This window comes from Rhea americana, unplaced genomic scaffold, assembly GCF_003343005.1.
Source record: "Rhea americana isolate MKP2758 unplaced genomic scaffold, rheAme1 scaffold_498, whole genome shotgun sequence".
Classification (NCBI taxonomy): Eukaryota; Metazoa; Chordata; class Aves; order Rheiformes; family Rheidae; genus Rhea; species Rhea americana.
In genome coordinates this window covers 167,694-183,601 of record NW_028186643.1, presented here as the reverse complement: position 1 = coordinate 183,601, position 15,908 = coordinate 167,694, and the positions used below count along the sequence as shown (strand labels likewise).

The 15,908-nt window shown below is 44.1% G+C and overlaps 1 protein-coding gene across 9 annotated transcripts in view; it reads right to left on the bottom strand.

Moving 5' to 3' along the window:
* Nucleotides 1-15,337, bottom strand: part of UIMC1 (ubiquitin interaction motif containing 1) — a 38,837-nt gene extending 23,500 nt beyond the window's left edge. For 3 of the 9 annotated variants that reach the window (XM_085317332.1, XM_085317340.1, XM_085317342.1), the window contains exons 1-4: nucleotides 15,201-15,335; nucleotides 14,880-15,057; nucleotides 11,633-11,790; nucleotides 4,420-4,510 (exon numbers count right to left, since the gene is read on the bottom strand). In XM_085317332.1, coding sequence (XP_085173458.1) covers nucleotides 4,420-4,510; nucleotides 11,633-11,782 — 241 coding nt within the window. In that variant the 5' untranslated portion in view covers nucleotides 11,783-11,790; nucleotides 14,880-15,057; nucleotides 15,201-15,335. Of the gene's footprint in view, nucleotides 1-561; nucleotides 699-4,419; nucleotides 4,511-11,632; nucleotides 11,791-12,951; nucleotides 13,012-14,879; nucleotides 15,058-15,200 lie in introns of those variants that run through there. The other 6 variants (XM_085317337.1, XM_085317339.1, XM_085317336.1 and 3 more) reach the window with 6 other exon arrangements.
* Between the last annotated feature and the right edge of the window lie 571 nt (nucleotides 15,338-15,908).

The following is a 15,908-nucleotide window of genomic DNA, read 5'->3' as shown; positions in this document are numbered from 1 at the left end:
AAAACAACTGAGCAGCTCTCTCAGGAGCTGAAAAATACATCTTCACACTCTCAACAAACTGACAGATTTCCTTCAAAACCCCCTCACTCCTTCAGGCATAATCGTGCACATGCCATCTCATGCATGAACCAAAAGGCTTGCTTTGTGATGGGTTAGATGAGCTTTAAAAGACAGGAACTAAACAAAAAGGCTGCCCAAACACAAAACATGCCTTCACTGCAGCCAGTTTCAAGGCAGAAGTTTCCCTGGATAAAGCTGCATTCAGAAGTTACAGGCTCCCATTTTCTAACCCATCTTCTTCCTACCAGCTGCCACCAAAATACAGCAGCACAGCCTCCCTCGAAGAAGCCTGGTATTGCATTGGTCTTAGCAAAGACTGTGCATTACAGCATGACTGCATTGAGGCATCCACACAGCAGCAGGCTTTCGTTTGCCCTTCCCCCAGCTTGCTGCTAATGTCAGGTTGCTTTTTTCCCCACTGAGGCAGGATTTGAGCATTTTTTCACTGTTCTGAATACCAGCAGTAGATTCCCTCACATGTCCTACCAGATCAGCACTTACTTTTTTATTTTTCTGGGAAATTTCTTTAAAAATTAAGAAAGAGGTTGAAGTGAAGGCAGACTGCAGTGCACTCAGGACTCATGGGGATCTTTTGTCCTTGGACAAAGTCACTCTCTAATGTTAACAGCCAGAAGGGACTAGAGAAAAAAAAGAAGTCCTTTTAATGGAAAACACACTACAATCTGGTACATGAGGAAGGCTCCCTGTCCCCCAAAACAGCAGTAATACTCAGCACTTCCATTATACCCAGCACCTCCCAAGCATTCAGTGAGTTATGTGCTGATTTGYTTCCCTGCCCAGACCATCACAGCAGGGAAAATTAGGCCAGATCCTGCAAACTTTGACACGTGCAAGAAAAGTGGTGCATGTGATCATTCCCCCTCCAACACAACAAGACTTCCCATGTGCTTAAATTAAAACAGGGGTCTAAGTGTTCACTGATTCAGGCTATCAACATTCATGAAGCTTAATATAAAGAAACATTTTCTGGCGAGTTACTAGTGTACATTTTGTTTTCTTCTCCCTCCCTGGCACAGCAATTTCCCCTCTGGGGACAGGGAATGTGCCAGACAAATGCTGCCTCTGGCAAAGAAACCAGCGACAAACAAAATGTACTTATTTCACATTCCAACTGAGTAGGTGCTCTGGCAATGGGGAAATCTTGAGTTTAAATCTACCTAGAATTACAGTGGGAAGAGCACCGAGCAGCTCTGGTCTCGCACCTTCCGAGAGATGACCTGCTTTAAGCTGAGGGGCTCGGAGCTGACTAGCTGGCAGTACTCCGTGCTTCACATCTCATCATCTCTCTGCAGCGCGTGCAGAGACTCACSTTTTACTAAACTTGATGGTGATTGTATCGGCCATAATTTACGATGTTTAGAAATTCTGAGTATTGTGTTAGCCTTTGACTGATGTGTGCAAATCTGAGAACTCTGAGGAGCTAGCACAGAAAGCACGCTTACAGGGCAAGCTGTGTTTCAGGAGTGTCCCAGCTGGGCAGTAGGTTACTCAGGCTTTCAGCGAAACAACTCTTCTCCTTCCAGACAGAAAAGACTCAGTTATGCTCACTCACATCTTAACTCTTCCTAGAAGGATATCTCTGCTGTCTGGTGTGGGAAGTGGGSATAGCACTATTATTCCAAGCCGGGAATTCTGTATTTCACATTTCAAAATCCATTAATGATACATCTATCTCAATGCAATACAAAATCCAGYACAGAACATCTTCTGGGACTAGTCCCATCCAAGAAATACACAGACGGGAAGGAGGGGTCAGGAAAAAACTGTTTTGAAGGCATTAMAGCCCTAAACAAATTAAACCATTTCAGAGTCTTTTTAAATGCTAATATGGCAATTTGCTAAGCGATTTATGTTCCATTTTGACGTTTTGCAAAGTGAATTAGATGCAAAACCCCACTAGTTGTAGTTTTAACACTTACTAATATGAGATTTACTCAAAAATAATGGAAATGCAGGATCTCAGTATTTCCACATATCCAAAGTGCAATTACAGTAAAAACATTCAAATGTGCTTTAAAGCACTGACTTCATCCGGAAAAAGAGAGAGAGACTTCTTTAGGTTTTTGTATTTCCATTTATCCTGTCAGGATGAAACGTCACAGATATATTTTAGTTATGGCTTTAGGTTAAAATGAATAAAACCACAACAAAGCAAAAATGGGAGGATATGCTTTATAACCACAGTCTGCAAATATCTGCAATTTTCCAGTTTTGAGGAGAAAGAACTTCCTCTACCCAGGAGCACCAAATCTTTACAAAAGACCAATTTGCCTTGCAATTCAAGGAATATATTTAAAGACACTGAGRAAAATAATTACTATTTCAAATCTTAATTTGCCTAAAAGCAAACACCAAAAGTCTAATTATAGTTTCCAATAAACGAGTGAGCGGACCCATCACATGTGCTTAATAAACAGGTGACCACTCTCTAACATTAGAGAACATTATCTCGCATCTAAATATACYGACAACCTTTCGTTCCGGCGCAGGTTCTGATGAACTTTATCGTTCATCTGCCTCGAACGTCATCTGCCACGAACGTCAGAGTTCCCGGAGCAGGGCTGCACACCCCAGCCTGGCACCACGACCCAGCCCCCGGAGCAGGCTGCCTGCTGGAGCGCTCCTTGGCAGCAAGGGGGGCAGAATGGGTGAGAAGAGCGGCCCATCCAAGCAGGATCCCGCTGCAGTCGATATCCCCATTAGAGAAAGGAGGTGACTCCGAGTAGTCTGTCCCACAACAGGAACAGCCAATTAAAAAAAAAAAAATCCCCATCCCTCTCCTACCTGTAKGCTGCTCCAAGCCTGGGGGCAAGGTGCGAGCGAGATGGAACATCTCAACACAGTAAGAACCAACTGCTGGCCAGATACCCCCAACTTACTGCTTCAAGGACACAGAGAAACCACAGAAAAAAAGGGCAGCATTTGCCCTAGGAAGAGAAAAGCTATTATCAAGAATTTCAGCATCTAAAAATGCAGCAAAATTCCCCTGTTATACAACAGCTAGAGAGCTGGCAGTGTCTCGTGCAGATTTTCTGGGGCGCCCAGAACATCTTTCTCACTACACCAGCTGCTTAAACCAGTCACAATCAAAGATGCAATGAGGACATCCAACTGCACAACATGGCATTCTTAGCACCATATCTTTGGTCACATTTTAACGGTACCCCCGGGGACTTTTAGGGGTATTATTTTATTTAWCTGAAAAAAACGAAACAAACAAACCAAGCAAACAAAAGCACTCTTCCCCTGTTCTGACTTTGTTATCTTATTTGTTCGACACAGGATGTGCACAGTGGATTTCAACTCCCACAAAGAGCCAGGCTGTTTCATGCTATGGCCTTAGGCCTCTATTAAAAACAATTTAATTCACACAGGCTCTCTGAGGACAGACATGCCCAACTGCTGCTGCTTGTGGAGCACTGGAGTGCTCCATTTTGTTCAACGATTGCTTTGGGTTTTGCAGTAAACRTCCTCTAATTTTAAAATATTCTGAATTTAGCGTGCTAGATGAACTGCTGCTTTATAAAGCATAAGAACACAAGAGCTGATCCACTGAGTCAGACCAACAGTCCATTTGGCCGAGGAACTGTAGCAAAAAATGATGCTATACAGGGAGTACACACAAGCTGGCCCTTTCAGTGGTCCCTTCCACCTGTAGACCCACAGCTTTCAGAACTGCTGTATGATGGATGTTAGAGGGAATATGCCAGCCTAGTCCCTTTAGCATCTGTTTATAGACYTGCTGTCCACAGATGCGTTTAATCCATCATGAAAACTGCTGATACTGACCCCTCTACAACCTCCTGAGGTAAAAAGTTCCAGGAGTTCACTATATGCTGGGYACAGATTTACCTTCTTTTATCTATTTTAAACCTATCTACTGCTATTTCCACTGACTGCATCCTGATTCTGACTTTGTAGGAGCTGGTAAACMACAGCTCTGTGTTCAACTTATGTACTGCCTTCCTGATGTGAACTTTGATTCTACCCTCTCTGTCTTCTCCTCTCCTAAATGAAGAGTCCCAGGCTTTTCAGTCTCTCCTCATAATGCTGCTACTCCATCCCCTTAATGATTTTACCTGCTTTTCTCTGGATATCCTGTAACTCCACTATGTCGTTGAGATGCAGAGACCTGAAGTGTGCACAACGTGTGATGCGGGTACACCCACATTTTATATAGCAGCAAACTGACAAGTGACAAATCTCTTGCTCTTAACACCCTTCCTGATGATGCCCAACACTGCTGGCACTTCTGGCTGCCCTGTGCTTGTGTCTAGCACAAACAGTGGAAGCTGCACAGCAGCAGTCTGCTTTCCCAACCCCACGCTTGAAACCTACGTGCAATTTTTCTTTTAGCAGCAAACTTCGTCCTATCCAGTTGCTGTTTTGTTCTTTTCTTTTGCAATCCACTCTCTTCCTTTGACTCCTGCTGCAATGAAAAAAAAAAATTGTGAGTGCACACAATATGTAAAAAATACTACCAGCACTCTTCCCCCTGCCACTCTAATACAAACACTGGTTCAAGAACAAGCCTCCATTTGTGTGAAATTTGAATTTCAAACATAATTCAAGCACATTCTGTAACTATTAAAAGCTGTGTGATAAGCATAATGAGCAACAAGAGTTACAGAGTGACATAAACATAGAAGTAGGAGAGACAATAGACTTCATGCCAGTCACCACCATGCACTGCACCTGCTGCCCATGATTTTAGAAAGAATTTGTCTGGCCTTGCTAAAACATTGATATTTGTAAGCAATCAAAACAGAAAAACAACACCCTTTTGTAACAAAACATCTCACACCTGTAAGCCAGAACTGTTTCCTGCCATACCGCTTCTAGTACTCTGCCCACACCGTTTTAGGGGACCAAAACCAGAATTCTCCTAGTCATTCTTTGGAGATCCAGGCTAATGCATCTTGAGGGCAGGAGGGCCAGCTGAACTAACTTCTGGTGCTACYCCCTCATTGTAGTGCCCTGAGTATTGCCACAATTGTTTAATTTTTGATGTTTAAATACTGCAGATATTTGTGGTTATGTGGCCTCCTGGAATATTACTCACAAAAACAATCTAAGACCATGTTACTTTAAGCACACTGACTTCAACAGGAATGGTCACAGGCTTAATTGGTCACAGGCTTAATTGGCACACATTTATGCAAGTTGCTGTCCTAATGGTTTAAGCGAGGGTGTACACATTACCAAAGGCTAGCACTGGACTCCTTCCAATTTGTCTCTCTAAATCAGGTAGAATTAGAATCAAAAACAGTGTTTCAGGGAAAGACACCCACGCCTGGCTAGGAAGGCACTTCATATGACTCTGTCTGCACTTGTACTTGAGGTTTCTGCAGTTCCACAAGACCTGTGGCAAACCAGCTACATGCTCGTGCCTTACAGCGCCTCCAGCCTCTCTGCGCCAGAAGGCAGCCTTCAAGGTGGTGCATGTGGTTTGGACTATTTTAATGCAAATTGTTACATAGCATATTTACAAATGTAATCTATTTTTTCTGTTCGCTGCCCATGTGTCTTAATCTACGCAGTCCTTTGGACTGCATCTCTATGCTGAATTTTGTTCAAGAGTATTCAAGTGCTATCTGTAGACTTTATTAATGTATATATACCACTTGCTCCCTCTTACAGATCATTAATGAGGATGTTAAAACACACACAGCCTTAATATTGATCTTCTTGGCCTCAGCCTTAGATCTCCGCAGAACCAGCCTCTCTGTTGTTCATCACAAGCCTTTGCTGACAGTCTTTTAGCAGGATTTCAATCCAGGAATGTTACTATCGAGACCAAATTGAATTATTTATCCAACTAAGATTTTGCAAGACATACTGTTAAGTGCTTTTCTGAAACCCTAATACATTACACCTTTTACATCCCCTAATGCATACTTCACTCCTCTCTTCTACTGATTTAAGAATCCGCTCACAATAAGGAAGCAATCATGCTTAGCAAGTTATTCTCCCCCCACACACTCATGCTCACTCTTAAGGGGTTTTTCCTTTGATCTATTCCTTCCCTTCTCCAACCAACATGGTTTTGGTACCCCATTTCTAAGAGGTTCCCCTTCATCTCCAAAAAGACATCTTCACAGCCAGATTGTCTCTTGTTAGAGGATAGAGCATGTCTAGCTCGAGCTCAGCAGTTAAAATCCCCTCTCTTCCAGGGCACCTTGCCCCMTCCACAGTTTTCCATAATGCCACTGGTTCTCCTAGACCAAATTGCTTAGCACTTGCAAACCTGCAAATTACCCTGCCATGGTTTGCACTGGCATCCCCCATGCTGACCTTGTGGGTGGCTCATACATAAGGAAGTGGAGAAGAGACTGTGGGATCAYATCCAGATTATGTTAGAATTACACACTGGAGGACGTTATGCAAAAGCTCTCCCACTAACCGCTGCCCAACAGTGCTAAACAGTGCTATTCCTGCTTAAGACAGGGCAATTTAATCCTAGCAGGCTCTGTAAATCCCCAGTTTTCTCTAGGCATCAATCTTCCCCTCACCACTCTTGCACTCGCTGGAAGGTCAACCCCGACACTCATCTGCAGCTCTCTTCCAGGGCACTGATGTGATTTATGAGCACACCAAACTTTCCATGGCTACTAACATTTGGTTTGTGTACAGAAACACACATTTACAATATGCAGTACAAGACAGTATGGGGCTCAAACTCCTCCGGGGCTTTTGGCTAATGGCAAGCCTGGGTCCCAGGAGAACTGCCTGGATTCCTTGCTCAGTGGAGTACATACCTCTACTCCCCATGCTGGGTCCTGAAGAATGTCGACATTTACAACAGCTCCAGGAGCAAATTATTGCAGGACACGTGTTGTATGAACCTCATACATTTGAGAAARATGTTTAAATTGCTTAACAGCATTCTACTGAACAGCTACAGTACAGTGAACTGCTGAAGCAAATCCAATTAATCCTGATGGGCCAAAATATACACACACATCTCAATTCCAAGAATTCTTAAATCTTCTTTATTTCTAAAACCAGAAAATAAAACATATCTTTTAATTAGGATTTATGGCTGTTTGTATCTCTGCTGGGAGACAGCCCTGCAGGCCCCAGAGTGCTCTGCATAAATGCAGGCATGGATGGTAGTAATAGAATGGGCCAAGAAAATTCAGAGAAGATAACAGAGCTCGCTCTATCTGACCCAACCTTTTAATGCTCATCTGTCTACAAGGATAATAGGAACTCAGGGGGCCACTCAACCAACTGCCTTTCTAATAAGATCACTAGTCCAAAAATAATCTTAATCAATTAAAATATTCCCATACTGCAACCAATGCTCTTAGTTACAAGGTCATCTCCAACACACAGCTTCCAGGGGAAACCAATTATTATAGCTGAGGTGAGGTGGGAACTGCGCACCTCTGCTCAGTGCCAGCCTAGATAGTGTCTCTCCTCCACTGTCATCAATTTAAAGCATAATGGTCAGAAGAAATCCAAATTTTCTTTCTCTGTGTCACGCTCCGCAGTTTAATTTATGATGCTCTTTTATGAGCAATTTCACTGTCAACATCGTACAGAGATCAAAAAAAAGACAGGTTTGCAAAGTTCTTTACACATTTAGAGGAAATGGCCACTATTCTTATTCCTTTTTTAACCTGCTGGATTGCAACAGACAGCAGAAAAGCAAACTCCCACTTTAGAAAACATTTGGCACATACTTGGAGGATTTAATTCTGTCGGCAGAAAATGTACAGCTCTACTCACTTCTAAAAGCCCATAAACGGAATCTAGTGGCCACTCTCCCACATGTAGCTCCTTTGAAACCACATTATAACTGACAAAAAATCAGCTCCTACTGACTCAGGACAGGAAAGACTACAAAAGAATGTCTCCATAGCTAATAGTACAGACTGCAAAGTCAAAAGGTCTGGTTAATTTTACTGTTCAACAGCAGTTGGGACCATCTAACAATAGGGCACAGCCAAACAACACACATTCTGCATGGGAAATACGCAGATGAAAACGAGACTAAATTATTTTTAAAAGCCAATTAGATGTTGGAAGTGCCACATTTTGGCTCTAGACAAGGCTGCTGCTGAAATTAATATCACATCCTACTTTATTAGTCTCTGACTTCAGTTCAGAATTTGTTTCAGCTCTGCTCTGTCTTTCAGCTCATTAGAACAAACCTCCTGGAAGTAGAGACTTGAACAATGAGACACAACAGAGCTCATGCCAGACTTGTAGTTTCAGACACACAGGATGAAGGCCTGTGTGGAAAGAAAGGGCTTTTACTGGGCTGTCAGGAGGCTGGTTCAGACCCACTCTGACTTCCAATGAGAGAAGGCAGCAGAGCGGAGAAGCCTCCTCAAGAGCATAGCCGAGACTGCGGTTTTCCCTGGAGACCAGAGGCACTGACTCCTTTGGTACTACAGCAGAGATGGGCAGCCAACAGGGACAGCGGGGTGCTGCGTGATACTCTCATATGGTTCTAGTTCACCAGAAGATGGGCAGCAGGATAAGGTGGGCACTACTATCCTAGCTGTGACGCTTTCAGCACTGTTGTCTCTATAGCAAGACCTCCACTGGAGAGCGGGCCATCAGGCTTTGGTTCCAAGACGAAATGCCCGCTGTCACATCTGACGGAGAATAGGACAGGGCCAATTATTATAGCCAGTGCCCCAAAATGCTTTCCTCTTTCTACCAAGACCAATATGGTCTTATCCGAAACATCTGTAAACATAATGCTATTTACCCAGACACTAAATATCTCCAAATACAGGAATACTCAAGCAAAGAGATGTTCCACACCTAAAAGAAGACAGACCCTGGATACCACGCAGAAGTGGATAGCACAGTAACCCTAGAGTCTCATCATGTCCCCAAAAGGCTGGCAGAACTGATGAACAGAAAATCTGGCAGAAGGAGCCTGTGAGACTTCAAGTGGAAGAAGGCACCCTCTTGCTTCCCAAGAAACATTTCTAAGAGAAATGGGTTAAATAACCTTTGTGTGACTCTTCTGCAAGTTCTCTCAGCAGATTAGCAGTCTTTTAGTATGAACTGCATTGAAAGCTGCAAATCAGTCAAATATTTTAGCACAACTATTTGGCCTCTAGCCATGCTCAATGTTCTTGCTTGACCAGACTTCCTGCTGGGTGAAAATCACGTTTCAGACATGGCTTTAGACAATCTTGGCGGCCAAAGTGTCTTTATCAGCACCTTAATTCAAGCAGGAGTATCAGGAGACAAGCCAGTAGTTGTTTGAAGAAAGTTTTCCTTGGCACTACTTGGAATATTGTGTATTTGAGGGCAAGTGAATGACTTACCTTTCTTCTGGCATTCCCTGCAAGATTCAAACAGCAACCATTTTATTCATTCATCACATCTGTGTTTTCAGAGACCGTGTCTGCACACAGCAAAGGTCGTCTCCTCTTGTTTCCACAGAGCCAGAAAGACTGTTCTTAATTTGTCTGACCCTTCCCAAAAAAAAGAGATGCGTTCCCTGAATCCAAGATCAGATATAACAGAGATCAGAAAGCCCCATGTCCAGAAAACTTCCTCCTGATGCAGCTCCACAGATGCCACAGCACAGACATGAGTAAAGAAAGAAAACTTGGCAAAATAACATGGATGAGCTTGATAATCCAGCATGACTGAAAAATTCCTGGGAGAGGCAGTCTGCCAAAGATCATCAAAAGTGAGAAGCTGGAGGCTTTCCAGGTGCAGCTGCTACAAGATCTGCTGGTCTGGAAGCAGAACTAGGGACTTGTTCTATAGATACCTGCCAAGAGACTGCCAAGGAAGAAAGCCATTGAATCAATGATGCCCAAATTGTCCTTGTAGCTTTTGATTCATAAGGAACCATGTCCTAACAGATGCAAGATTAATTGAGAATGTATTGTTCTCTAAAATTGTTATTGATCTGAGATTCACACACCTCTTCTTGAACGCATAACAAGGTCTTACTAGAGCAAGAACAGCAGTTACAAGGTTTGAGATTGAAATTCAACTTGATGCACTTGAAAAAGCTGAGACAGTTACAGAGGCCAGACAGTTATTTTCTGAGATCCTATGTAAATCAAGTTTTTTATTTTTACTTTACAAAAACAACACTGTAAGAGACTGTGGCTCTGGATCTGGAAGCTGATGACTCACAGAAAGAAAGAGAGCGAACTGAATAAATCCACTTATTCAACTGACTGAACTGTTGTCACTTAAACAGAACCTAACTGGCTCTTTAACGGCCTCTCTGAGCATATTCTTTTCTGTAATATGACCGATTATGCCATCAGAATTTATTGTTTATAGACAAACTTATAGAACAGTCAGGGAGCCTAACCTTTTTATAGATGTGTTTTAAGAGACGTTTGTTTCCTCTTTTTCAGATATGTGCACATTGAGATGAATAATTGTAGACAATAACAGGTCCTGATCTTTTATGTACTGCAGCATCTCTTATAGCTGCTGATTTCCTTTTTCCTTATAGGTTTCACAACAAAGGCCAGTGATGCAGCAGAGATCTAAAGTTAACTTAGCATATTGCAGAGCTAAGGGTTTAACCCCAATGAACTATTACTGCCATATGTTCCATTTCTTTCAGGGAATTTCCCAATGGGAAAGAACTCAGACAATGTGAAGAAAAAACATCTAATATCATTTGCCCTACAGCTTTTTACTGTTTATTTCTAGTGCTTTTCCCCTTCTCACATGATAATCGCCTTATTGTAGAGACTCATGCTCCAGATGTGGGAGCGAAGGGGACTTGATTTAAGATCTACAGCTTGAGAGTGAACTGAAATGCTTTTGAAAATGGTAGAATTACAAAAAGCAGCTTAGGATCCCAAATCACAGGCAAGACAGAGCAAAGCCTTAACAGCCATACATAAAGAACTGATTCTAGTAATTTCCTCTCATGTACCTCACCTGAGCTGAAGCCAGATTCCCGGGTCTCTGGATTTCCCCAAAACAGTAGCACCTCAAGACTAGTGCAACAGTTACAGACAGTGCAATCTTTTAGAGTAAGGCTCTAAGATATAAGATAATGCTAGGGATAAATGATCCAGGCCCTTAGATCTTGGCCAAGCAAACTGACACTGCAGTTCACCTTTACATACTGTGGAAGTGCATTAAAAACTCAGATCTCCATAATTCAGGATCAGTTTATCAGACACCAGCTGTGTTCTGAACTACTTGCAAGCCTGTGTTCTGGAATCATTTTCTTATCTATTTGCACATAATACAGAATCATGTTTCTGTGGTTTAGCTGGAAATCAATCAAATAAAAATTATGAAAAAAAGATTTGTAAAGGGATTGAGGAAAGGTTACTTTTAAATTACGTTTCAAATTCAGTACTGAGAGGATTTGGTTATCAAATCCCAGACTCATAACTCACCCTCACCGAGCACATCATTTATTTCCTAGTCAAATAGGATTCGATTCATCTCATATATAAGAAGAGGAACAGCACAATACACGCAGAGCAAAGTCTGACCCCAACACATACAGTGTGGGATGCTCAGACACTCTCTCAGAACAGCAAGGCCCCGCACAGATTCTGGACTCCACATTCTGGTCACTGACCTCTCCATCGCTGTCAGATATAACAATAAATGCGTCCACAAAACTGCGCTTCTTCTTGGCATTGACTGTGCCCCTCTTCTCTTCCTCCTCTTCTTCTCCATCCTGACCTCGAGAGTCAAGACCCTCTGTGGGTTTCTTCTTCCTCGGCATCTTTCAATCTGAAATGGAAGGAAAAATTAAAAACCATTTGTTTTCTTCTGGTTTAGATTTCCCCTAACAGCCATCCTTTCTAACTATTTTTAGGCAAAATACTCCAGGCATTAGAACCTTATTATAAAGYGTGGTGGATTTAGTGGTACTGGGAGCCACACATACGAGTCACCACTCATCTAGTTAAGAATACTTTATTATACCGGATTGTTAGAAAGGAGTTTCAGGGGAACAGCAGTGCAGACAAGTCACTCCAAATGCCCTTGCTCCAAAGCAATGAGGCAATCTCCTCTCAACTTCTCCTGCTAAAGCTCATCAGCAAACTTTTCCAAACCTTAATTTCACAGCAGGTGTCCTGCCCTCTGTCATGGCCCCAAGCTTCCCTTCCTTGGTGCCACACTTTCACTGTCCTGATGCAGAATAAACCGGGATGTGGCAGTGAATCAAGCTGAAATTTGCAAGCAAGAACAAGACATCACAGCAGCACAACCATTTGCCAGCTTTTATATTCAATAAGACACGGGGGAAAGGCATGTCTCTCAGAGGAAGCTCTTTTGCCCTCAGAACAGCAGCTCCATGGAAGGCTGCACAAGCACTACAGGAATGGAAAACACAGGCAATGGCAGTAACTATGCTGGAAATAAGACCACAGATTTATCTCATAGCTTAGATTTCTCAATGAGAAGCAGACTCCGTAAGTCCTCGGCATAGACATGCCTGAACCATTCGTATTAAAGAGGGCACTTGACAAGCAGGGAGGAACCTGCTGAGCGTTATTAGTGCAAGCCTGAGTGCTCTATGAACAGCACAATTGAGGGCAGGTGCCCACGCAATACAAGCTAGTACTTCAGCGGCTCCGTTCCTTGCCAGCCTATAGACTGTTGGAGAGAGCTGCACAGCACGCGTTAGCTGCTTTGATCAAAAAGGACTCAGACAAGAGGACCAGGAAGAGATCTCGGTGAATGAGAGCAGCAGGATGGCACACGAAGTTAAACCACTATTTTCCTTCTATGTTAGCCTTTCAGTTGAGCAAATGACTTAAAAAACATTCAGTGCTTCTTGGACCGTAAGCTAAAAGCCTTACAAAGCAGACTGAACATTATCAGCTTTGTTTAAGTCAGAAGTAAACATGTGCAGAGCGGTTAAGCAACAAGCCCGTCATTACACACCMGACAATGGCAGAGCTGGGGATGCAGTTCAAGCTGGCTGGTTCCCAGACCAGTGTCCTTCCACAGGATCATTCTGCCTTCCTTCAAGAACATTGAAATAGCTCAAATGTACTGCTTAAATCTAAAATAAGAATACAAGAGAAGATGCAACAAGGACCCTACATTACCCAGTACAGAGCTAGATCTTCTCCTCTAACACCACAGAACTGCAGAAAAACAGCAGCTATGTATAAAAATGCTAATAGGCAAGAAGTTCAAAATCCACACTAGTACCACAAACAGCAATGCACTCCCCATCTACAGAAGGCAGCAAAGTAAGACTGAGAGAGGACTATATTATGCATCCCCCCCTACATTATCCGCAGCCTTCGCAAACTGCCTTAACCTCTCTGCCCCCCTTTCCCTGTAAATACATGTACACACATGTCTAGAGGAAAAAGATTATTATCTTGGTGAAAAATTATTTGTACTAGAGGTTTGCTGAGCACTGTGAAGATAGAATATTGCACAAATTGCATGCGTAGCTTCATAAGTGATTGCAACTATCACTGCAGAGTCCACAAATATCTGTCTGTTTGGAAAGGGGAAATAAAAACAAGGGCAGCTTGTGGAAAAGCATTGGCTCTTGCAAAACAAAGTTGTTCTGCTCCAGCTGAGCTGAACTCAGCTCTTGTTGGAATAGCCTTGATACACTTTCTCCATTTCTTATCTTTTGCTCCAAACAGCTTCTTTGCCCTCTGCYCTAAGAGATGAATGAAGCATCGTACCCAACTGCCAAGAACTGCCACCACCAGACAACTCTGTCTAGGTGGGGAACACTCTGTTCAGAAGAAAAACACTTAGCAGACAGGCTTTTTGGCACGATGATGAGGATGAGTACTGGGGAGGCCCAGGCCTCCAATACGCGAGTCTGTGCAGGGTTACTCTATATTTGGAGAGACGGTCTGTAAACCTTTGCCACTCAAACAAAAGCAAACAGCAACAAGCAACTGCCTCACAGTCTTTTTTTTTAATCCATGCCAGTATCACCAGCTCTCCTCTGACTGTGCGATACATCTTCTGCCTGATACACTGTGCTAAATAAGAAATCATTGAGAAGTATCAGCTGGAGTTATGATGAGTCACCTACCTCCAACATTTAAAGAAAATAAAAAAGATGTAAGAGATGTAACCACACAACTCCCACTATGCTTCTGAAAACTAAAGGACTTGTGGCAAAGAGAGTCTCTGCAAATGTAGCTAAGGGAACAAGACAAGTATGAAAGCACATGTAACTGTGCTAGTCTGTGGGTATGAGTAGGAGAGCAGTAATAGCTTTTATTAGACAAACTGATATAGCTGGGGGAAAAAAACAAGTGTTAGAGCACATCCTCCTTCTTCAGGTAGGGAAGTTAAGTACAGAAGCTGTATTTTGCTTTTAGCACTCTTGGAAAGGACAGTTATCTAAGGTGAAAATATCTGGTTTCAGGTTCAGTGAAACAGGCCAAAGACTGAACTACCTAAAGAAAAAAAAAAGAAAAAAGAAAAAAACTTTGCAATGCAGCTCATGGGCTAGTTTTCCAGTTATCCACTTTTCCCAACTTTGAATTCAACAGAATTTCTTCGTAAATGTTCTGACAGCAAAGGTGACCTCCTGACAAGGGAACTCATGTGCACTACATTCTTCCAGTGGCATTTTTAGGGATATCCTTGAAGATCCCTAACTTGTGATTATTTGTCATTTTCCCTCTCATCTATCATTTTGATGAATCAGAAAGCAATTACCGACAGAATAATTCTAAATCTTGACACTATGCTACAGACACGCCAAGCTGTGACAGCTTGAAAAATGCTTGAAAATGAAGCCAAAAATGAATGACTCTCATCCCCGGATGAGTTTCTGAGCCGTTTGAGAAACAGGCTGTCGCTTTGTAAACAACTCCCCCCACCTCAGAAACAAGAGACACGATGCTCCCGGGCAGCACTGCGAAGCAGCTCCCTGCTCGCACAGGTCAGCACCACACGCATCCCTGGAAATACCATTCTTGGACCCTTTGCTTTCCCCTGCCATGCAGGGACCAGCTGATGATGCTCTGTGACCATCAGGACATTACAGTTCGTAACACCCTGGAGGGAAAGAAATTGTTTACAGGAATTATCCGTTTATAGACCTGGCCCTTCATGAGAAGGGGTAAAAAGACCGCAGAGGCCAAGTATATCCAAGTGCTGCACATCTGCAAACGTGTCTGAGCACCGCAGGAGGTGCTCACCGCTTAGCTCCCTTCTAACCAAGCCCAGCAAGTCCCGCACATGGCAGCTTTCCACCAAGGACGGGCCGCACATGGGGAGAGAACGACCCTTCGCACAGCACCCGTCCACACGCCCAAGGTCCTTTCATCCTCTTGCGGCACGGGCACCGATGTGCTCTTCCCAACCCACTGCCCTTGGGCACAGAGGATGACAAGGGCTGAGCTGACGAGGATGGGATGAAGGCTACTCGAAGAGTGACACCTCAGGGATGCAGCATGAGTGCGGGGTCGTAGACCGGATGGTGCGTGAGCTCAGGAGGAACAGGAGCGGCCAGAGATGGGGCAGGCTAAGGGAGAGGGAGCGCGGGGGTCGCCCCAGGACCAGAGGAAGGAGGCAGTCCTGGGTCAGCCTGGCAGGAGGGAACAGGGGAGGCAGGGAGCCGGCCCTGGGGGGCAGGTCTCCCGGGGAGGGCACGGGGAGAGCCCAAGGGATGTCAGTAATGGGCTCCCCGGGGCAGAGGGCCGGGAGAGAGCACCAGGGGGTCTAGGGGGCCGGTACTGCTGTTCCCCCCAGGGAAGGGGGCCGGCGGACAGCCCCGGGGGGGCAGTCCCAGGGGAAGGAACAGAGGGAGAGGCCGGGGGGGGGGCAGCGCCGGCGTCCCCCTCTTCCCCCGCGGAAGGCACCGGGGACAGCCCCGCGGGGCAGCGCCGGGTGGCCTGGGTGGAGCC